We start from the raw sequence: 23,435 nt of genomic DNA on the forward strand, positions 1-23,435 counted from the left end.
GGCATCTCCTCACACCCAGCAAGTGCATCCGATTCAGAGCCCAATCCTTCTTGCTAGCCAGATTTAACACTAAAACTTAGCAGTGAGACAGATGCCTGCAAAAATCATATAAAAAGCTGAGTATCCATAATAATAATAATCTGTCTGGAATGACTTAAAGCTAGAATGCCAGTGTGCTGAAACTAGAGAAGGGGAAAGCCAGCAATAGTCACGGCCCGTGACAATGGAGGACTATAGTGGGTGCCGACTGGAAATCTCCTAAGTCCTGTGTAATCGGTCGTTGTCAATAGTAACAGTTGGGACAACTGAAAAAAGGCACACGTTCATCCAGTTCAGCCTATTATACTGCAATGTTGATCCAGAGGAAGGCAAAAACAAACAAATGCTGTTTTTTGAAGGTGATATTACAGTTAAACGGAACTTAAGGTAGGAATAACTAACTTTAGCAGCAATATTCACACTGTTTTGTTCGAAATTTTAAAGGAGAATATAAATTTGTGACAAAATGTAATATACCTTAAAGAACTTGTCCCAGTTGTACCTCCTGTGTAAAATGCATTCAACATGCCGAGTTGCCCCGCAGCGCTGGCGTCCTAGTTACCGTTGGCCGGGTTGCCCCGCAGCGCTGGGGTCCTAGTTACCGTTGGCCGGGTTGCCCCGCAGCGCTGGCGTCCTAGTTACCGTTGGCCGGGTTGCCCCGCAGCGCTGGCGTCCTAGTTACCGTTGGCCGGGTTGCCCCGCAGCGCTGGCGTCCTAGTTACCGTTGGCCGGGTTGCCCCGCAGCGCTGGCGTCCTAGTTACCGTTGGCCGGGTTGCCCCGCAGCGCTGGCGTCCTAGTTACCGTTGGCCGGGTTGCCCCGCAGCGCTGGCGTCCTAGTTACCGTTGGCCGGGTTGCCCCGCAGCGCTGGCGTCCTAGTTACCGTTGGCCGGGTTGCCCCGCAGCGCTGGGGTCCTAGTTACCGTTGGCCGGGTTGCCCCGCAGCGCTGGGGTCCTAGTTACCGTTGGCCGGGTTGCCCCGCAGCGCTGGGGTCCTAGTTACCGTTGGCCGGGTTGCCCCGCAGCGCTGGGGTCCTAGTTACCGTTGGCCGGGTTGCCCCGCAGCGCTGGGGTCCTAGTTACCGTTGGCCGGGTTGCCCCGCAGCGCTGGGGTCCTAGTTACCGTTGGCCGAGTTGCCCCGCAGCGCTGGGGTCCTAGTTACCGTTGGCCGAGTTGCCCCGCAGCGCTGGGGTCCTAGTTACCGTTGGCCGAGTTGCCCCGCAGCGCTGGGGTCCTAGTTACCGTTGGCCGAGTTGCCCCGCAGCGCTGGGGTCCTAGTTACCGTTGGCCGAGTTGCCCCGCAGCGCTGGGGTCCTAGTTACCGTTGGCCGAGTTGCCCCGCAGCGCTGGGGTCCTAGTTACCGTTGGCCGAGTTGCCCCGCAGCGCTGGGGTCCTAGTTACCGTTGGCCGAGTTGCCCCGCAGCGCTGGGGTCCTAGTTACCGTTGGCCGAGTTGCCCCGCAGCGCTGGGGTCCTAGTTACCGTTGGCCGAGTTGCCCCGCAGCGCTGGGGTCCTAGTTACCGTTGGCCGAGTTGCCCCGCAGCGCTGGGGTCCTAGTTACCGTTGGCCGAGTTGCCCCGCAGCGCTGGGGTCCTAGTTACCGTTGGCCGAGTTGCCCCGCAGCGCTGGGGTCCTAGTTACCGTTGGCCGGGTTGCCCCGCAGCGCTGGGGTCCTAGTTACCGTTGGCCGAGTTGCCCCGCAGCGCTGGGGTCCTAGTTACCGTTGGCCGAGTTGCCCCGCAGCGCTGGGGTCCTAGTTACCGTTGGCCGAGTTGCCCCGCAGCGCTGGGGTCCTAGTTACCGTTGGCCGAGTTGCCCCGCAGCGCTGGGGTCCTAGTTACCGTTGGCCGAGTTGCCCCGCAGCGCTGGGGTCCTAGTTACCGTTGGCCGAGTTGCCCCGCAGCGCTGGGGTCCTAGTTACCGTTGGCCGAGTTGCCCCGCAGCGCTGGGGTCCTAGTTACCGTTGGCCGAGTTGCCCCGCAGCGCTGGGGTCCTAGTTACCGTTGGCCGAGTTGCCCCGCAGCGCTGGGGTCCTAGTTACCATTGGCCGAGTTGCCCCGCAGCGCTGGGGTCCTAGTTACCGTTGGCCGAGTTGCCCCGCAGCGCTGGGGTCCTAGTTACCGTTGGCCGAGTTGCCCCGCAGCGCTGGGGTCCTAGTTACCGTTGGCCGAGTTGCCCCGCAGCGCTGGGGTCCTAGTTACCGTTGGCCGAGTTGCCCCGCAGCGCTGGGGTCCTAGTTACCGTTGGCCGAGTTGCCCCGCAGCGCTGGGGTCCTAGTTACCGTTGGCCGAGTTGCCCCGCAGCGCTGGGGTCCTAGTTACCGTTGGCCGAGTTGCCCCGCAGCGCTGGGGTCCTAGTTACCGTTGGCCGAGTTGCCCCGCAGCGCTGGGGTCCTAGTTACCGTTGGCCGAGTTGCCCCGCAGCGCTGGGGTCCTAGTTACCGTTGGCCGAGTTGCCCCGCAGCGCTGGGGTCCTAGTTACCGTTGGCCGAGTTGCCCCGCAGCGCTGGGGTCCTAGTTACCGTTGGCCGAGTTGCCCCGCAGCGCTGGGGTCCTAGTTACCGTTGGCCGAGTTGCCCCGCAGCGCTGGGGTCCTAGTTACCGTTGGCCGAGTTGCCCCGCAGCGCTGGGGTCCTAGTTACCGTTGGCCGAGTTGCCCCGCAGCGCTGGGGTCCTAGTTACCGTTGGCCGAGTTGCCCCGCAGCGCTGGGGTCCTAGTTACCGTTGGCCGAGTTGCCCCGCAGCGCTGGGGTCCTAGTTACCGTTGGCCGAGTTGCCCCGCAGCGCTGGGGTCCTAGTTACCGTTGGCCGAGTTGCCCCGCAGCGCTGGGGTCCTAGTTACCGTTGGCCGAGTTGCCCCGCAGCGCTGGGGTCCTAGTTACCGTTGGCCGAGTTGCCCCGCAGCGCTGGGGTCCTAGTTACCGTTGGCCGAGTTGCCCCGCAGCGCTGGGGTCCTAGTTACCGTTGGCCGAGTTGCCCCGCAGCGCTGGGGTCCTAGTTACCGTTGGCCGAGTTGTCTTGCAGCGCTGAGGTCCTAGTTACCGTTGGCCGAGTTGTCTTGCAGCGCTGAGGTCCTAGTTACCGTTGGCCATGTTGCCCTGCAGCGCTGGGGTCCTAGTTACCGTTGGCCAAGTTGCCCCGCAGCGCTGGGGTCCTAGTTACCGTTGGCCAAGTTGCCCCGCAGCGCTGGGGTCCTAGTTACCGTTGGCCAAGTTGCCCCGCAGCGCTGGGGTCCTAGTTACCGTTGGCCAAGTTGCCCCGCAGCGCTGGGGTCCTAGTTACCGTTGGCCAAGTTGCCCCGCAGCGCTGGGGTCCTAGTTACCGTTGGCCAAGTTGCCCCGCAGCGCTGGGGTCCTAGTTACCGTTGGCCAAGTTGCCCCGCAGCGCTGGGGTCCTAGTTACCGTTGGCCAAGTTGCCCCGCAGCGCTGGGGTCCTAGTTACCGTTGGCCAAGTTGCCCCGCAGCGCTGGGGTCCTAGTTACCGTTGGCCGAGTTGCCCCGCAGCGCTGGGGTCCTAGTTACCGTTGGCCGAGTTGTCTTGCAGCGCTGAGGTCCTAGTTACCGTTGGCCGAGTTGTCTTGCAGCGCTGAGGTCCTAGTTACCGTTGGCCGAGTTGTCTTGCAGCGCTGAGGTCCTAGTTACCGTTGGCCGAGTTGTCTTGCAGCGCTGAGGTCCTAGTTACCATTGGCCAAGTTGCCCTGCAGCGCTGAGGTCCTAGTTACCGTTGGCCGAGTTGTCTTGCAGCGCTGAGGTCCTAGTTACCGTTGGCCGAGTTGCCCTGCAGCGCTGAGGTCCTAGTTACCGTTGGCCGAGTTGTCTTGCAGCGCTGAGGTCCTAGTTACCGTTGGCCGAGTTGTCTTGCAGCGCTGAGGTCCTAGTTACCGTTGGCCAAGTTGCCCTGCAGCGCTGGGGTCCTAGTTACCGTTGGCCAAGTTGCCCCGCAGCGCTGGGGTCCTAGTTACCGTTGGCCAAGTTGCCCCGCAGCGCTGGGGTCCTAGTTACCGTTGGCCAAGTTGCCCCGCAGCGCTGGGGTCCTAGTTACCGTTGGCCAAGTTGCCCTGCAGCGCTGGGGTCCTAGTTACCGTTGGCCAAGTTGCCCTGCAGCGCTGGGGTCCTAGTTACCGTTGGCCAAGTTGCCCTGCAGCGCTGGGGTCCTAGTTACCGTTGGCCAAGTTGCCCTGCAGCGCTGGGGTCCTAGTTACTGTTGGCCGAGTTGTCCTGCAGCGCTGGGGTCCTAGTTACTGTTGGCCGAGTTGTCCTGCAGCGCTGGGGTCCTAGTTACCGTTGGCCGAGTTGCCCTGCAGCGCTGGGGTCCTAGTTACCGTTGGCCAAGTTGCCTTGCAGCACTGGGGTCCTAGTTACCGTTGGCCGAGTTGTCTTGCAGCGCTGGGGTCCTAGTTACCATTGGCCAAGTTGCCTTGCAGCACTGGGGTCCTAGTTACCGTTGGCCGAGTTGTCTTGCAGCGCTGGGGTCCCAGTTTCAAATTTGACTAAGGGCAACATCTGCATGGAATTTGTGTATTCTCCCCAAGTTTGCATGGGTTTTCTACCACTCTCTAAGCACATGCTAATAGGCGATTATAGATTGTGAGCCTAAATGGGGACAGAATCCATATTGTGAAGTGCTGCGCTATATAAATGTGATTAACCACGTGATGGCAGACATTGATGGCAATTTCAATCAGAAATCACTTTCTGTGGGATGTCTTTTGGATATTTAAAGGGGTTGTCTCGCGGCAGCAAGTGGGTCTATACACTTCTGTATGGCCATATTAATGCACTTTGTAATATACATCGTGCATTAAATATGAGCCATACAGAAGTTATTCACTTACCTGCTCCGTTGCTAGCGTCCCCGTTGCCATGGTTCCGTCTAACTTCGGTGTCTTCTTGCTTTTTTAGACGCGCTTGCGCAGATGCATCTTCTCCCTTCGGCTGGTCTTGGAAGCATCGGCGTTTTGGCTCCGCCCCTTGTACGCGTCATCGCGTAGCCCCGCCCCCGTCACATGCCGATTCCAGCCAATCAGGAGGCTGGAACCGGCACACGTCATGGGGCGGAGCTACGCGATGATGCGTACAAGGGGGCGGAGCCAAAACACCGATGCTTCCAAGACCAGCCGAAGGGAGAAGATGCATCTGCGCAAGCGCGTCTAAAAAAGCAAGAAGACACCGAAGTTAGACGGAACCATGGCAACGGGGACGCTAGCAACGGAGCAGGTAAGTGAATAACTTCTGTATGGCTCATATTTAATGCACGATGTACATTACAAAGTGCATTAATATGGCCATACAGAAGTGTATAGACCCACTTGCTTTCGCGAGACAACCCCTTTAAATCCAGCAACTGGGCCATTTGTTGGCTACTATTCCTCTGGAACCACTGCTTCACGAGTTTTACCCGACAGTAGGGAGCATTATCATCCTGGAAGATGAAGTGCCCATGGGGAAAGAAATCATGGGTGCTTAATCACATTGATTTCTTTAGTACATGGGAGGATGGAACAATAACTCTACAGCGCCACCTATTAGGAGACAGCATTACTACAAGGCAATGTCAGACCTTGTAACATGACTGGGAACATAAGCCAAAGAGAGCATCTTTTCCAGAAGGAAAAAAATAACCATATCCAGGCAGTCTGCTTCAGAGAGTGAGAGGGCTATGATGTGGGGAGAAGGGATAAAGTTAAACTCTTCAAGGTGAAGGGCAACAATGTGGTACCTGTCCTGATCTAAAAGCAGCTTGAATTTCATTTTGCTCAAAAGTAACCCATGCACAATGTCCTGCAAGCTGCTCGGTGGGTCTTTCTGTATTCTGCTGTGGTAAAATGAAAGCTGTGCTGCGATTGGTTGCTATGGGCAACTACGTAAAAAGGCAGTTTTTCCTTTCGACGGTTTCATAAGTCTGCTCCTAAGAGTGCTCCCCCTAGGGTACATTCACACGTAGCAGAAATGGTGTGCATTTCGCGCAGTGGAAAATTCGCCCCAAAATCTGCATCAAACCCATACCCCTCCTGCAGATATGGACATGGCTTTTGCTGCGGATCTGCAGTAGATTTCACCCTTTCAATTTGAGAAGGTGAAGTGTGCTGCGGATTTTGGTACGGGTTTTCCGCTGTGGAAAATCTGCACCAATTCCACTCCGTGTAAATGTACCCTAACATGTAGTACACGTCACTTAGTTCCCACCAATGAAATGTTTGCAGCTTGTGTTCTGATTGGCCATTATAACCTAGAATTGGTTACTTTTTCAATCTTGATCCTACAACTTTTGTTATTTTAGTGGAAGTTTTTATTGAATAACTCCGGGGTTTTAAAAGATATTTAAATTATGTACAATAATCTAAAATCTACACAAAATTACAGAAATATATATATATATATATATATATATATATATATATATATATATATATATATATATATATATATATATATATATAATACGGGACTTTTAAACAGCACTGTAGAAGCCCATTTTCCTGCTCTTTCCTGGGCTGTATGCTGAAGATTATGTAATAGGGTATCCATACACATTCCATAAGGACTGGCCAAACCTGCCGATTTCAGTGGGACCAGCCAATCATGTAATGGGTTTGGTGGCTTCAACTCTCCTTCAAATACAAATGTCAGGGAGATGAGGATTAGACAAGCTCAATTTTACCTGTCCAATCTTTTTGTCCTCAGGAGCTTTGCTGTTGCTGGAGGCCTCCAGAAGCAGATTTCTGCCTTCACTACATGCAAAATAAAAAATACATGCACTCTCAGCTGAGGGGAGCGTGCATGTATATGAGGAAAGATAGGAGAGGAGCCCACGGTTACTGTCAACCAATCTTCTCTGTTCCTCCTTGCAATGGGCTGGAATTTGCACATTACCTGTGACATGGCTGCTGCTGTGCAGGGTACAGGCCACGGTCTCTCTTGTGCACCTTCAGCATCGTGATCTATATAAGGGCTTATTATATTATAATATTTATATTACATATATACACATATATATATATATATATATATATATATACACACACACACACACACACACACACACACACACACACACATACACACACTAAGGGGTTGGTTTTCTTGCAGTTTCCAGTGGCCAAACAGATCCAACTTATGATGGAACTGAATGGTGCTGAATTGACCTCACTGACTATAATGGGGTCCGATTGATTTCCATCCAGCCTTTTACAGGACAATATAGAGCTGCAAGCAGTGTTATTTCTGCATGTTTTTGGTTTTTTTTTGCAAAATTCAGCAAAAGGCGCTTCTGAAAGGAACGTCCAATGTTGATATTAACAGACCCCAACTATTGCCACAGGCATAGCCAATCTTTCCTTAGGCCGAATGCCCACACATTGACATGGCTGCGGAATTGGCGTCCGGACACCCACTGCGAATTCCGCAGCAATGTCCACCCATAGACATGTTATGATAAAAGATTCTCCCCTGCCCAAGAGTGGAAATCGGCTGCAATTTTCCGCTCGCGGGGGAGAATCACAGCATGCTCTAATCTGTGCGGGGGAAAAAAATAAATAAAATCGCACAGGCGGCTTCCATTGCAGCCATGCTGCGATACTTCCGCAGCGAGCACTGCAGAAGTATTGATAGAAATCACATCAGCGCTGGCGCATCATGCGCTGCGCACCTGTCGGGACACTCGCGGTGGTTCCGGACAGATGAGTATAGGGTCTCTGGGGGGCACCAGATCGGATTCCGTTGGGCAAAAGATTCAGGTCATTGCCATAGTCCTGGATCTAAATACCTAGGTAGAGTGGCCTCTAGAGTTCAAATGGGAGGACAGACTCTGCATTATTGTCTTCCAGGTTAGGGAAGTGACAAAACACACATGGCAACTATTAACAGTGTCAAGAGTGGCTGTCACCCAACTTTCCACATAACATGAACTGCAATAAAAAAATAAATAAATAAATAAATGTGTTGGAAAAGCCTTTTAACTCCTTAATGACGTCCCCCCCCCCCCCAAATTATTAAACTGCATATATGCAAGTACTTGGATAAGAATGGAGTAATTAACCAGATCCAGCATGGGTTTGTAACAAACAAGTCATGCCAGACAAATCTAATTTCCTTCTATGACAGAATCACCGACTGGGAAATGCGGTGGATATAGTTTATCTTGACTTTAGGAAAGCATTTGACAAAGTATCTCATACCATACTTATTGAAAAAAATGACCAAATATGGGATTGACAAGGCAACTGTTAGGTGAATTCACAACTGGCTGAGTGTTCGTACTCAAAGAGTGGTCATAAATGGCTGCACATCCAAGTGGAAGATCAGGTGGGGTACCACAAGGCTCTGTCCTAGGCCCAGTGCTGTTCAACATTTTTATAAATGATCTGGAGGAGGGAATTGATGAGAAACTGATCACATTTACAGACGACACAAAGCTAGGAGGGATAGCTAACACTAGGGAAGAGAGAGAGAGTATTCAAAAAGATTTAGAAAAACTTGAACAGTGGGCGGTGACTAACAGAATGGGATTTAACAAGGAGAAATGCAAAGTTCTACATCTTGGGAAGAAAAATGAAAAAAGCACATACAGAATGGGAGGAATTGGGCTAAGCAGCAGCACATGTGAAAAATACTTGGGTATACTAATAGATCGCAGACTGAACATGAGTCAACAATGTGATACAGCAGCCAAAAAGGCAAATACAATTCTGGGATGTATTAAGAGAAGCATAGAGTCTAGATCACGTGGGGTAATTCTCCCCCTATCGTTCCTTAGTCAGATCTCATCTGGAATACTGTGTCCAGTTCTGTAGCCTCAGCAGTCATGAGTCATGTACATGAATGGAATGTGAAGTAAATTTTTAGAAGCTAAACACTAAACTAAAATGTCAGCCTTCTATAGTCTTGTAGATGTTGTAACTTGCTACCACTAATATAACCCACTAAAGGATGACTGACATGAAGCAGCGTGTATTGGGTGTCACAATATTGAAATGTGCTTTTCAGAAAGCAGAAAGAGGTTTAATACAGACGTTTGCTAAAGGAGAATTCAGCAAAGCTGAGCCTGCTTTCTGCCGCTACCTGCCTGATCGGATATAGCCATAAAACCGTGCTCATTACGATAAAACTGTCATACAAGCGGGTACACGAAGTCTTGGTTTTATTAGCTAAAAAAATTCTAGTTAACTTGACAAACAAGTAGCCCAACAGAAACTACGTTTTTATTACATTTTTTCTTGAGTAATTTAAAAAAAAAAAAAAAAAAAAGCGCTTTTCTGGGGTTTTGATTTTTTCTTTTTTCTGACGAAGTTCACAGTGCAGGATGAATAATGCATTACTTTGGTAGATTGGACTTTTATAGATGCAGCGATACCAGATATGTATTTGTTTTGATTTTTTGGAAATATGGGAAAATGTGTGTTTTTTTTTTATTTTCACAATCTTATTTTTTTAACAAATTTTTTTAGCCCACCCCACTTTCCTATGGTAAACTTTAACGCGATCGTTTGATAGCTCATAGAGTGACAGGCGGTCTATCAAACCACGCCACAACCTTAAGCAGCCTCCAGGCTGATATGGCAACTGAAAGGCACTCCGTGATCTCATCAGGACCCCCGAATTGCATGGGACATCTTGTACGGCTGAAAATGGAACCAGTGGATTAAAAGGGACAACAGAGAATGACTAAAGGTAATCTTCCCCACCACCTCTGGTCCTGGGACTAAATTTTATCCTGAAAATGGAAGGTCTGTTAATAAATTTGCCCCAATATACAGTTTAAGAAATCTCCAGATACCAACAGCTAGTGCCAAGGTAAAGCTGTCACCAGCCATACATTTCTCCCGTCGCTTACGAAGTGGAATGTAGTAATTTATGCAATAAGTGAACGGACAAGGATTGGCTCTATACTCAGACTGTCTGAGTGCCCGTCCATCTACGATGCTAAGACATATGGAAAGAGGTCCTCTTTATAAGACAGCCAAGTCTTGGATAAACTAACCTGTAGCTGTTGGTGTTTTTGATGGAGCAGAAGCAGAAGGGAATATTTGGAGACGTTTTCCAGAGTGTAGTGACCTGAAAAAACACAAAACTGTTAGCGTAAAAACATCACATACTTAAACCGCAATGGAAAAATTATGCGTTTCACATTTTAATTAGCTGCTCTTAATTCCACGATCTCTGATCATACATAGCAACTTGTTGGATTTTTACACACAGGATCAATAAAAGCTGGATTTTCATCAGAAGCCCTATGTGTTTGACATTTCCTAAACCAGTTCAGTACGTTTCCACCCATGATTCAGCTGTTTAAATCTAAGTACACCCAAAATTCTCAAAGTTCTGGTGTTTGCTGAACAATGTCTTAATAAATCGCTACAACATCAAAACTCTTTTTTATGGAGGACCTGTGATGTCCTCAGGTCAGCGGGCCAGCTGCATAGCTTTGCATCTGCAGTCCCATGGACTATTGTGGATTTCCTTTTGTTCCTACTCGCCCCTACCAACTTCTCTTAGATTCGACTTGGGCACTTTGAATCTGCCAAATGAGCTATCCTTACTGCCCATGGTCAAAAAAATCTGACATTATCCATTGACCGAGTGGTGAAGACCACCAACCTGACAAATTCAAAGCCAGGGACCAAATTTAATGGGACTCTAAATAAGCAGCAAGTCAACAGGGCCATGGATGCAAAGCTATGCAGCTAGCTCCACTTACCTGAAGGACATGACAGGTCCTCTTTAAAGCAACTCTCCGTTTTCAGGACACAACTCTATCCCAGGACTAGAGGGCGAGGGAAGGTGTATATTGCCTGGAACTGTTCTTCTCTGCCGTACCTCCGGTCCACCAGTTCTGGACCCCATTTTCAGACCATCTAATCTCCACAGTGCATTGCTAGTGTTAAAGTACCAAAGCACTATATCTGCTCTCTGATTGTCTGGAGCCGCTCACATGATCAGCAATGGCCAATCGGAGGGCAGTGCACAGTGTGCATCAGCTGAATGATTAAAGGGGCAGAAAGGCAAAATCATATAGCAATGTCTAAATTAGTTCAATAGGATCTCGGAGTGTAAAAAAATAAGCTCCATCTGATGGAAGCTGCAGGTGGATAGAATTTTATCATTTAAGGGGTTTTTTTAACCATTTTTCTGGCAGAGGTTTTGGGATATTGTACACCTCTAGTTAGTCAGGACAATTTCTACACTTTGACAAGTACAGATAAATCCTAAGTTACAAAATAAAAGATAACTCATGCTAACCCCCCATACTCCTATTTCCTGCAAGTAGCTGGCACATTGTAAAAATGTTACTCAGCACTTTATACTCAAGGCACCTTCCTGCAATTTTGCAACAAAGGAACATTTTTCATTAAAATCTTTTTATTAGTGGTTAAAAGTGTGACCAAAGCAGAAAATGTGATGCACAATACCTACATAGCTGCGCACAATCACCAGGTCAGAAATCTAGTTTTAAGATAACACAATGATATCTAGTTCAGCCTGTTTCCACCCCCTCCACCTTTGTTGATCCAGAGGAAGGCAAACCCCCCCCAAAAAAAAAAAAACCAATGGGCTAGAAGCCAAATTTATCCCATTTTAAGGGGAAAAAAATTAATACATTTATAGAAAGTAACAACCTATAAAATAGAAGAAATACATGTATCCCTAAACCCTATATATTTCCTGAAAGCAGACAACCGGTTGATAGCAGTTGTCTTGACGAGTTGTTGCTGACAGCTATATCCACGATCATGTTACTTTGTAACAATTGTTTTTAATGATTTAACATTTGCAGCTAAAATGCACAACTTGATGCATCAGCTTCAGCCTCCTTTATCTCAGGCTCTTCTGCTGATGGCTTTAACCAAAATCAAAGCTCTAAGAATCTTGGTTGTAAAACAAGATCCAAAAAGCTCTATCCATAACAGAGCCTGAGATATAGCTGTTTGAAGCAAAGAAGTATCTTATACATGCCTGGCTACTTAAGTACCACTCTGCAAGGATGTACGCGATACCTTCTGGCCAGGGAAGAGGTTAAACTGTAGGCAATCATAATAATAAAATAACCTACACTCGCCACTCCAAGTCCTGCCACATCTCCTGTTCAACTGATTGCGTTTGCAACCCGCTGTCAGTGACGCTCCACACAGACTACATGTTGCAGCCAATCACTGTACACTGCTGCAGTCTGTGATTGGCCGAAGTGGTCTGTGTGTATATGGCTCATTACTGAGTGCAGCTTGTAAGCACAGACCAAAGGGGAGAACAGGAATGCTGTACTAGAGCAATGGGCTTGGAGTGGCGAGTACATGCTCTTATTATCGTTTATGACTATCAAAAGCTTAAAAAATACAAATAAAAAAAACAAATGTCTTGAAAAACTCCCGTCAACTGAATGAAGAGCCCATGGCACTCCAGCAAGACAAGCACCTCCTTCGTGGTGGTCCAATTCAAGTAAGTGGGACTGAGCTGCAATACCCAGTACACTGCAATTAAAATTTGCAATCCTTTTAGAAAATCAGGATTTTGGACATATATGGGGTTAAAAAAAAAAAAAAAAAAAAAGTGTTCAAGATGGTCGTCCATTTTTCCCAGGGATGTATAGAAATATATATTTTAAAAAATCAAAACCGTATATTATACATGCACACAGTCAGACCTCCTTTATAGAGGTATGTTTGAAGCAGATTTATATCTATGGTGGTCTTACATAGGTCTAATTCTGGAGGTCACTGGGGATATTTAATCTTGCCACCCTGGCAAAGCGCCTAGAAGATGAGCAAGTTTTACTTCGTTATTATGAGGCAAAAATCGAAGAGATATGAAATGTTCTCAGATGGAATCCCTGATCTAGAATATCAGCAATTAGACTTCGCAGGCAGATTCCCAATACGCTTCTCATAAAATAGCTCAGAGTACTTCTCATTACCTTAGATATGATTGCCTATAATTGAAATGCTCAGAGGAGAAAATGTAATTAATGGGGTAAGCTGCTAATTGGGTACAACAGAAGGGGTGAGTCACATGTGTATTAGCCCAGCACGATTCAGAGGAACATCGCAGCCCGTATAGAAGACGGTGGAAGGGGAACACAAACATATAAAAAAAGAATTTCCTTGGCGTGCGTTACTTCATCCGCCCACTGCCTGCTTTCCAAGGGCCTCCTCATGTTTAAGAAGCTAAATGCAAGCGATTCATTTCATTCCTAGCTTACATGACACGGAGGAACTGCTTACAGCAGGCTACCATGCACACCAGAAGTTGGCCTTCCCCTCCGCCCCCTGTTTAGGTGTATGAAAGAACAGGTATATTATAAAGTACAATTTCCCAACCACAGATTTTTATGGATTCATGGGTTTCTATTTTTCAGAGCCTAAGGCTGCCTGTCCCGAGCATTTTTGCATTGCGTTCCCCATGGCGATAAACCAGCCGCGGGGAACGCAGTGCATGCTTTGCATAGCGTTGCTATAGAAAGCGCTTCCTCCCTGTCCATAAGCGGAGAATCCTAGCGAATCTCTGCTTGTGGCCGGCAAAGCGCAGCATGCTGTGATTTGCCGGGATTCTCCGCGGTCAGCCTATCTATCAGATAGGCTCACCGCGGAGATCTGTCAGCTGGCTCCTGGTGGTGGAGATGCCCGTTTTAGCTTTCTTGTTAAGTAAAAAGGGGGTCCAGGATATATTATGCCCCTGAATAGTATATCCTGTAGATCTGGGGAACACCGTATCACACCTTATTAAAGCGACAGAAGGGGGTATATTACCTGCAGTTGAACTTCTCAGCTGTTCCTCCAATCTGACAGTTCCAGGTCCTGTTTTCTGCCATGATTAGACGGATGCAGCTATTTTCTTTCGAATATACACTGCTCTCTGATTGGCTGACACTAATCCCCTGAGCAGCCCTGGCCAATTAGAGAGCAGGCATAGTGCATTAGTAGGCTAACACTACCAATGCATTGTGGGGATTAGATAATAATCTAAAGTTTGCATCAGCCATCATGGACAGTCAAAACCGGGAACTGGAACCAGATGATCAGAGTTGGCAGAGAAGAACAACTGCAGGTAATATACCCTTCTTCCCACCGCCAGTCACAGGACAGAATTTTGTCCTGAAATCAAAGAATCATTTTTAGAAAAATCCATTTTCTTTGAGGGGCAAAAAACCTCAACATCTACTGATCTACATTAACGCAACCCAAAATGGGACTAGAGGGGGCAGCTATATTACCTGCTGATGCCCCACTGATCCGCTCACTCTGGGTCTTACTTCCAACTGTCCAGAATGGCCAACACAACCGATAGTATTAACTACCAATGCACTATCCCTGCTTTCTGATTGGCCAGCACTGCTCACGTGACCAGTGCTGGCTAATCAGAGAGCAGTGCACAGTTAGCAAAAGGTACCTAGAAAACAGGATCCTGAACCGATGGATCGTAGGGGCAATATACCCTTCCCCCTTGAGTCCAGGGAAAGAAGTTTGTCCCAAAACCGGAAGGCCCCCTTAAAAAAATAACAGGAAACCCTATTATTTTTTTCTAACCTTGAATGTAACTAATTAAGAACATCTGGCATTGTTCAGAACAAGGCCCTGATCACACATGCATCATGGGCTATCCATCCATGAGGGGGTATTTCCTGTTCAGGTCCACGGCATCTCATGAGGACAACTGCTTTGGACCTGAACTTGCAGCTGACTGATTGAAGACGCCTTGGATCTCTGCGACGGCAGTGACCTGGTAAGTACATCTTTGGGTGTGGGCTCGGTGTCTTCCATTCATGAAGTTTTCAAGTTTTTATCCTGGAGGGCCATTTTAAAGACTAAAGAAAATCTGCTCGCAATTCTTCATTCACACGGGCATGTAAGCTGTCAGAGCCAAGTTACATTTTTCCAATGTGGATCTGCCAGCCCGACATAGAAGCTGTGGAAACTGTGCCAACAACTGACATGTCAATTCTTGCACATCATAGCATTCAACAAAATGCTAAAATGATGCGGATTTCACTTGGGAAACTTTAGCTAAATTCTGCCATGTGACCGAGGCCTCCCCCTGGACCTCTTCTGGCCAAACTCTACCAATAACCTGTGTGTGAACCCCCTCTTAGGGCAAGTCTACATGGCAGAATAGTGCAGTGGATTTGCTATAGAATCCTTGCCGCTTGTGTCAAATTCATATCCCATTAGTTTCAAATGGAAACGTGCGCCAAAATCTATGTGGCGTGGTATTTTTCTGCATGTGGATTTCAAATCCGTGGGTGGAAAAAAGAAAAAAGGTCCCTTCTTGATGCAAATTCCGGTCTGTAAACTCCACATGTGGATTTGCCAAAAGGGTCAAAATCCGTGGGTGTATCTGCAGGTATACCTGTGCACAGCTGCATACATGTGTGGTCTAGCAGCAGAATTCTGTCTGATTTTAGAGGCAGACTCCGATAGAAAAATGCGCTTCCACCTTATGAGCGCACCCTTAGGGTACGCTCACATGTAGCGGAAATGGTGGGGATTATCTGCAGCAGCAGATAATCTAAACCCAAACCGTGTGCAGATCTGCAGCAGACTTCACCCATTCAAGTGATTGAAGGGGAGGTGAACTGTTCACCAGGCACAGCGCCGTAATTTTGCTACTGTTTGTGTCTGGTACTACACCTCAGTCTGTGCTGTAGATGGGCCATACAGGACACTACGACAGCAGATATGGAAACTGTACAGGCAGCCGCATTGGGTCTCACAAAGTTTTTCAAGAACAGATGAAGTATAAAAGCTCCAGCAAAAAAGTGGTTGACAGGGCCATTTATCAGCTGCTCTGTCCTTACCCCATGATACCTATAGTACAAGTAACATTACTGAAATCCTATACAATACTTTAGCAATATTACCACAGCCCTAAGAAGTAGAGCAACTGGGTCAGGAAAGGGTTAAGCGTTCCTCGCTGCCGAGAGCTTAAAGAAGCCATTTGAAGCACTTGCTGAATTCCGTGTAACCGGCCGCTGCTAAGAGCCTGAATTCTTCCCGTTTGGGATAAGCCGATTACAAAACAGGGTTTTCATTTTCTCTCCGCTGCCCGTGAATACAACTTTTGTTTCGCTTCCCATCAAACACACACATGCTTTCTGAATTACCAAGAGTTCAGACTCGTCTCCTCCAAAATGGACCAGGCTGCAATATGAGCCAGGGACAAGTGCGAGGAGTCCGTGGGCTGCGCCAATAGTCTATGTAACACTGGATGGGACCGTTCTCATAAGCACTACATGCATTCCCATTATGTAGAAGAATGGGGCACGAACCTCAAACTTATGTACACGCATGAAGGATGTGGGTCTCACTCACCTGTCATTACAGTTCCCCCATGTATTATCCCTACTATTCCCAGTCACTGCAGCCCTCGGTGTACTGTACCCCTCCCCAATCACCATAATCCTCCTACACAATCATAACCGTTCCCCCGTGTATAGCCCCCTCTATCCCCATTTACCACAGTCCTCCATGTGCTACATACCTTCCAGTCACAGCCTACAACCCCCCCCTCACAGCCACCCACCACGTTATGCTTCCCTACCATCGTAACGACCTTCCTCTAGTTATACGCCCCGCCCAAAGTCGTCACAACCTTCTCCCAGACATACGCCCCCCAAAGTCATCACAACCTTTCCCCAGTTATACGCCCTGCCAGAGGTCAAAACCTTCCCTCAGTTATACGCGCTCCCACTCCCCCAATCGGCAGAAACCCCCCCCCCCCCGTCATCAAAACCTTCCACCAGTTCTACACCCCCACCTCCCACCCAGTCCTCACAACCTTCCCTCAGTTATAACCCCCCCCCCCACACAGTCCTCGCAACCCCCATTATACACCCCCTCCCCCACAGTTGCACAACCTTACCCCATTATACACCACAGTTGTCACAACCGTCCCCCAGTTATACGTGCCCCCATGGTCGTCACAACCTTCCCCCAGTTATACGCCCCCCCGGGCGTCACAACCTTCCCCCAGTTATACGCCCCCCCGGGCGTCACAACCTTCCCCCAGTTATACGCCCCCCCGGGCGTCACAACCTTCCCCCAGTTATACGCCCCCCCGGGCGTCACAACCTTCCCCCAGTTATACGCCCCCCCGGGCGTCACAACCTTCCCCCAGTTATACGCCCCCCCGGGCGTCACAACCTTCCCCCAGTTATACGCCCCCCCGGGCGTCACAACCTTCCCCCAGTTATACGCCCCCCCCCCCCCCCCCCCGGTCGTCACAACCTTCCCCCAGTTATACGCCCCCCCGGTCGTCACAACCTTCCCCCAGTTATACGCCCCCCCCGGTCGTCACAACCTTCCCCCAGTTATACGCCCCCCCCCAGTCGTCACAACCTTCCCCCAGTTATACGCCCCCCCCAGTCGTCACAACCTTCCCCCAGTTATACGCCCCCCCAGTCGTCACAACCTTCCCCCAGTTATACGCCCCCCAGTCGTCACAACCTTCCCCCAGTTATACGCCCCCCAGTCGTCACAACCTTCCCCCAGTTATACGCCCCCCAGTCGTTACAACCTTCCCCCAGTTATACGCCCCCCAGTTATACGCCCCCCCAGTCATTACAACTTTCCCCCAGTTATACGCCCCCCCCCAGTCATTACAACCTTCCCCCAGTTATACGCCCCCCCCAGTCATTACAACCTTCCCCCAGTTATACACCCCCCCCCCCAGTCATTACAACCTTCCCCCAGTTATACGCCCCCCCCAGTCATTACAACCTTCCCCCAGTTATACGCCCCCCCCCAGTCATTACAACCTTCCCCCAGCCATTACAACCTTCCCCCAGTTATACGCCCCCCCCAGTCATTACAACCTTCCCCCAGCCATTACAACCTTCCCCCAGTTATACGCCCCCCCCCCAGACATTACAACGTTCCCCCAGTTATACGCCCCCCCCACAGTCATTACAACCTTCCCCCAGTTATACGCCCCCCCGTCATTACAACCTTCCCCCAGTTATACGCCCCCCCCCCAGACATTACAACCTTCCCCCAGTTATACGCCCCCCCCCAGTCATTACAACCTTCCCCCAGTTATACGCCCCCCCGTCATTACAAGCTTTCCCTGCATCACAGCACCCTATGCTATATATAACCCCCAACCCCAGTAACCACGCCCCCCCCCCCCATGTGCTACATACACCCCCAGTCATCAGAGCCCTATCATGCACTATACACCCCCCAAAGTCTTCATAGATTTTATTTATCTTCTAGCTCATAGATTTGTTTTTGTCACTGTGTTCTGAGAGGAGCCATAACTTATTTTTCCCTCATAGATCAGCTTAACGAAGTGTTTCTTCTAAGGGGAGCTTTATCTTCATTTGAGATACAGTTGAATACAATCTATTGTTCTCGATGATCAGCCACTTTAGGCAATGGAGAGGCTGACTGTAGAGTTTTTAATAAGATTAATGACAAGAAGCTCGAAAAATGCTTTCCTCTCACTCCAACTATATGAGGTTTAGCAACCCCTTAAAGTGAACCTTGTAAATCTTACAGTGTAACTAAACTTTAAAAAAAAAAACAAAAAAAAACAACATCAGACATGAAATCGTGACATCAGAAGATTTGGTTGGTGGATGCCCAGGTTCTGCCACCTGTGGAGTGAGCCGAGGGAGGGGGGTAATCTAAGGGGACTGCTGAAGAGTTCAAGTGCTCACCTATCTCTGTCAGACCCATTAAAATGAATGCGATGCACAGACTTCATGACTAGTGTCGAGCAAAGAGAACCCGTTGAACCTGGTTTTAGGTTGAACTTTGTTAAAACCTCAAGTGGTGCCTCATCTCTTTTGGCTCAGCGGTTAGCTCTCTTGCCTGACACTGCTGAGTTCTTAGGTTTGAATCTGACAATATCTGCAAGGAGTCTGTATGTTCTCCCTGGGTTTCACAATAATCCCCTTTATTTATATAGAACATACAAACTCCATCCAGATGTTGTCCTTGGTCAGATTTGAACCCAAGGCAACAATGCTAACCATTGAGTTGCTCCACCGAACCAAACTCTTTTCCGAAACTCTGAACAGGCTGAACTGAACTTGTCAAAATTTCACTTATCTCTATTCGGGACCCCTTGTTCTCAGGATCCTTAGGAGTACAAGCAGTTGAACCCACAACAATCAGCTAGTTATCTCCTACAGAAGGCGGCGACCGAGGCTCAACATTATGTGCTGTAAAGCATCTTTTTCCACAAACTAGAAACGTCACGTATTATATGCTCACATTTTGCACTTGACTGCTAATCAATACTCACTTGACTGCAAAAATGTAAAAAAAAAAAAAAGGGCACATCTGGACTATTAGGGCAGCTTCACACGTATGCATGCACAATTGTGCGCAATTCAGTGCAACGCATTTGCGCTATAAACAAGTCTTTTGAATGCGTATCAACATATTTTACTGTACTTTCTGCGGTCAGAGGGCATATATTTTACGCACAGAACAAACACACCCGATGTAAGGGGCTATTTAGTCTAATGAGTTCCAGATGTGTTTTTTCTTCCTCACGAAATTGCACAGTGTATTTATTACACATCCCGTTGCGTATTTGTGCACCCCTCAGACTTCTATGGGGACCTTTGGTGCTTAGAGAGTAGTAGCAGCCAAATGCGCACACAAAAAGGCAATGGAAATCAACGGGTCCTATTCTCTGTGTAGTCAATGAGCAAATTCTGTGCACGCAGATTTGAGTGCAAATACGCTCATGGAAATAAGCCCTCAGTCCGCTTTAAAAGGCCACTCTGGCGAAAACACATCTTTGTCTCCTTCACCTGATTGCCTATCACACTCTGGAAGTCTCCTCTGTGTATTCCAGTCACTTCCATGTAGTGCAGCCCCCTGTCTGATGCTTATTAGGCACCATCCTGAGACTAAGTTATTTTTTTCTTTTTCTACTTTTAATTTCACATCTATCCCATGATGCATTAGCACAGCGTTATCTAAAGCTACACCGTTTTTGCCTGCGGTGAGTACAGTTTAATTATCCTTACATTTCACCTAAATAAGCTACAGACAATAAAGTACACAGTCAGGAGAATGCGCCGTAATCTCCTCTATTACAACTGTGTGATGGGAGCTGTATGATCATCATCCGTAACGGTGACAGGAAAGCCTATATCCCCCCCTGTAGGCATTTCCTGTGGTAGATCCATGTAACAGCATCACAGAAACTCAGTAGAAAATGAATCCACAAGCCTGAGTAGATCTGAGTTGGTCAAAACGGAGATCACAAGCCTATCTGAGGGGGGAAGAGCTAGAAAGAAACAACTAACCAAATAATTGGCTCACTTACAGATCCTTACATAATGAATGAATTAAAAAAAATAAAAAATAAGTGCCCCTTTAAAAGTTTAAACAGGATGTCAAAAATGCGGCGGACGGTTACATAATCTATTATTTTGTCCACAGCAGAGAAATCTATTACGTAGTTTGGAAATTTTATTTTCTAGAGGCCACCTTAACACTTCGGCGATGGAACAGAACCAATGTCAGGAGGGGGGTGGGGAGGGGCGAAAAATGAAAAATTACAAGAAAAAAATAAAAAAAGTTCTCTTACGAAGCCCAAAGCAAATATCCTGAGCCACACACATCCTGTCCTGCCTCTCCGAGCTCATTGTACATTTCCACTGAAACTTTTCATTATAACATATTCTATTGTTGCCACAGCAACTCGTTCCCTCCCTGCCCTCAGCGCCACTTCCCCCGCTGTTTTGAATTCTGACTTGGCATAAAGGTTGCAGCTGCCATTTCAAATATCCGCGAGCATGCCAGCATCTCTGACCTATTTTAATTCAGTTTACATCTTAACCGGAGTGGAGGATGGCAAGGAAAATACACGACTAGTAGAGAGACGGATGAAATAATGCTGTGTCACTGTCTGCGCTCGCACCTAGCGCTTAAATTAACTGCCTGGGATTAGACCATGCAACTCACGACTTGGTTTTCCCCTGCAGACCTGGGCTTAACCCTTTGATATCCAGGGCTAGTTCACAAAAAAAAATAAAAATTTTTGTAACTGATCAAAAAAAAAAAAGTTGTGTACTTTGCAAACTGGCAACTTTAAAAAGTTAGCGAGTCTTCACTCGGACCTGGCAACTCGCCCTGCTAAATAAAAGCCTGAAGAGGGAGCGGCGCTCGGCATGGAAGGCAGTATTAGCATACTATATTCAGAACCGTCAGCACAAAATAATCTTTATATAGCGCCAAGATCTTCCGCAGCACTTTACAAATGAGAGGGTAGATGTGCAGACAAAATCAGAGGTTACGTACAGTATTAGAGGGGTTGTCCGGGATTGTTAAAAAATACATCCAGATCTGTTAAAGTAAATGAAAGTAGCAATACTTACTCATTTTTTTCGCTAGCGACCCAGGGCTGCAGCTCCGCGGTCCTCTGGATGTGTGTTTTGTAACGGCTACTAGTTGACCTATGCAGCCAATCAGAGGCCACGGCGGTAAAATGGTGTTCTAACCGCATAACCACTCAGATGTTGGGAGTCACAATGTCAGCAGAACAGCACCGGAGTGACCTCTATAGCGCTCAGGTGGTAGCTGTTGAGACTTGGGAGGACCGCGGGGTGCAGAGCTGGTTTGGGAGGGAAGAAAACGGGCAAGTATAGCTAGTTATGTTATTTTAACAGATTTGGATCTATATGATGGGCCAGGAAAAATTAACCTAGTGCCACACACTTATGAAAGGAGTCTAAAAGAAAATCTTTGCTGCCGATAGCAACCAATCACAGCGCAGCATTCATTTTACCTGAGCAGTATAAGGAATGAAAGCTGCGATTGGTACCTATGAGCAACAAAGGCAGATTTAAAAAAAATTTTTTTTAGACAGCTTTTATAAAAGAGTTCTTTTCCGTAACTCAAATTTAAAGGCGTTTTGTCATTGGAAAACAAAAAATAAATAAATAAAAAAAATCAACGCTTACCTATTCTTCTCCAGGCAGTCTTCTCCTCACCACTCTTCTTCTGGCTGCTCCAGTCCTCCAGGTCACCTCACCTCCAGCCGACAGGATTCTCTTCTAACTGTGATGTACATTTGTGGCATTCTCTCTCCTGCAGGTCAGTGTACCCAGTTATTAGTGACGTAGCGTTCACTGCCTAGCAGGGAATGCAGAATCCTATGCCAGGCTCATTCCGGGACTGCGCATGCGCGCTGTCTCATCGCGAGTGTTCATATATTATTGCTGCCTCGGTCACATGTGCTGTCCGATGCGGATTGTGCTTACGTTTCTCGGGCAGAAGTGACATACAGTTGTGGGAATTGGATCTTAAACGGACATGGGTGAGGACCCGGCATAATCCAGTTTAGGTTACATCCACAAGTACCAGATTTACTGTAGAAAAGGTCTGCAGAAAATCTGGACACAGCTGCAGGGAAACCCACTGCAGTAAACCCTCCCCTAAATCATGCTGGACTCTGTATCCCAGCCTCCAGCAATGATGTGTTGACTTATGTGACCACTGCAGCCAGGATATAGAGATTGGAATGGGGGGCCAGGGAAGACTCTCCATGGAAGGCTTTTCCTGGAGGGAAAAGCGTAATTTGAAATGAGCCTTAGCCGGCTGCCCTCCTCAGGCTTTAGAGAGTCAGATGTTAAAGAACCTCTAAAATACAGGGTGGGCCATGGAGAAGTAGCTCGGTACCACACTCTATATGTAAAGAGCTCTGAACCCCAACTAAACTAGCTTGCCTTGATCAACTCCACATTTATCATGTACAGGCAAGCTAGGAGTCCTGGGGTCACCATGATACAACCCCAATAATTAAAAATGTTGGAAATCAAGTAAATGTAAAGACAAAAAAGAATGCAAAGATTTAGAGATTTCATAAAACCACATTTTATTCACATGAGAACACATATCAGCAGGTCAAAGGGAGACCTTTTTCCATCTCAATTTAAAATATTATCTCATTTAGAAATTGATGGCAGCAACACATCTCAGTTAACAAAAGGCTGGAAAAGTTAGTGGTACTAATGAAAAACAGGGTCAATTTTCTTCATGCCCATCTATAAAAGGGGAATGTTAGAGAGGCAGAGTCTCAGAAGCAAAGATGGACAGAGGTTCCCCAATCTGTGAGAAACTGCATCTGAAAATTGTGGGACAATATCAGAGAAATGTTCCTCAACATACAATTGTGAAGACTTTGAATACCCCACAATCTTCGGTACAGAATATCAAAAAATTCTGAGAAAAGGATTTCTGATGAAATTCATGTGCACAAGGGACAAGGCTGATGATAAATATTAGATGCTTGAGATCTGTGGGCCCTCAGGCGGCACTGCATTAAAAACAGGCATGATTCTGTAATGTAAATCACTGCAAGGAATACTTTGAGAAATCATTGTTTGTGAACAGTTTGCTGTCCAATCCACAAATACAAGTTAGGCTTCATTCACATGAGTGTAT

The 23,435-nt window shown here is 47.7% G+C and overlaps 2 protein-coding genes across 2 annotated transcripts in view; one reads left to right on the forward strand and one right to left on the reverse strand.

The window, feature by feature from the left end:
* Positions 1 to 23,435, reverse strand: part of MRPS31 (mitochondrial ribosomal protein S31) — a 62,875-nt gene that overhangs the window by 17,310 nt on the left and 22,130 nt on the right. The window contains exon 5 of the mRNA XM_066582376.1: positions 10,019 to 10,092. Within this exon, the coding sequence (XP_066438473.1) occupies positions 10,019 to 10,092 (74 nt within the window). The remainder of the gene's footprint in view (positions 1 to 10,018; positions 10,093 to 23,435) is intronic.
* LOC136581758 (mitochondrial ornithine transporter 1-like) overlaps positions 22,018 to 23,435 on the forward strand; it is a 53,332-nt gene continuing 51,914 nt past the window's right edge. The window contains exon 1 of the mRNA XM_066582395.1: positions 22,018 to 22,085. The gene's annotated coding sequence lies outside the window, so the exon portion shown is untranslated. The remainder of the gene's footprint in view (positions 22,086 to 23,435) is intronic.

Source organism: Eleutherodactylus coqui, chromosome 1, assembly GCF_035609145.1.
Source record: "Eleutherodactylus coqui strain aEleCoq1 chromosome 1, aEleCoq1.hap1, whole genome shotgun sequence".
Lineage (NCBI taxonomy): Eukaryota > Metazoa > Chordata > Amphibia > Anura > Eleutherodactylidae > Eleutherodactylus > Eleutherodactylus coqui.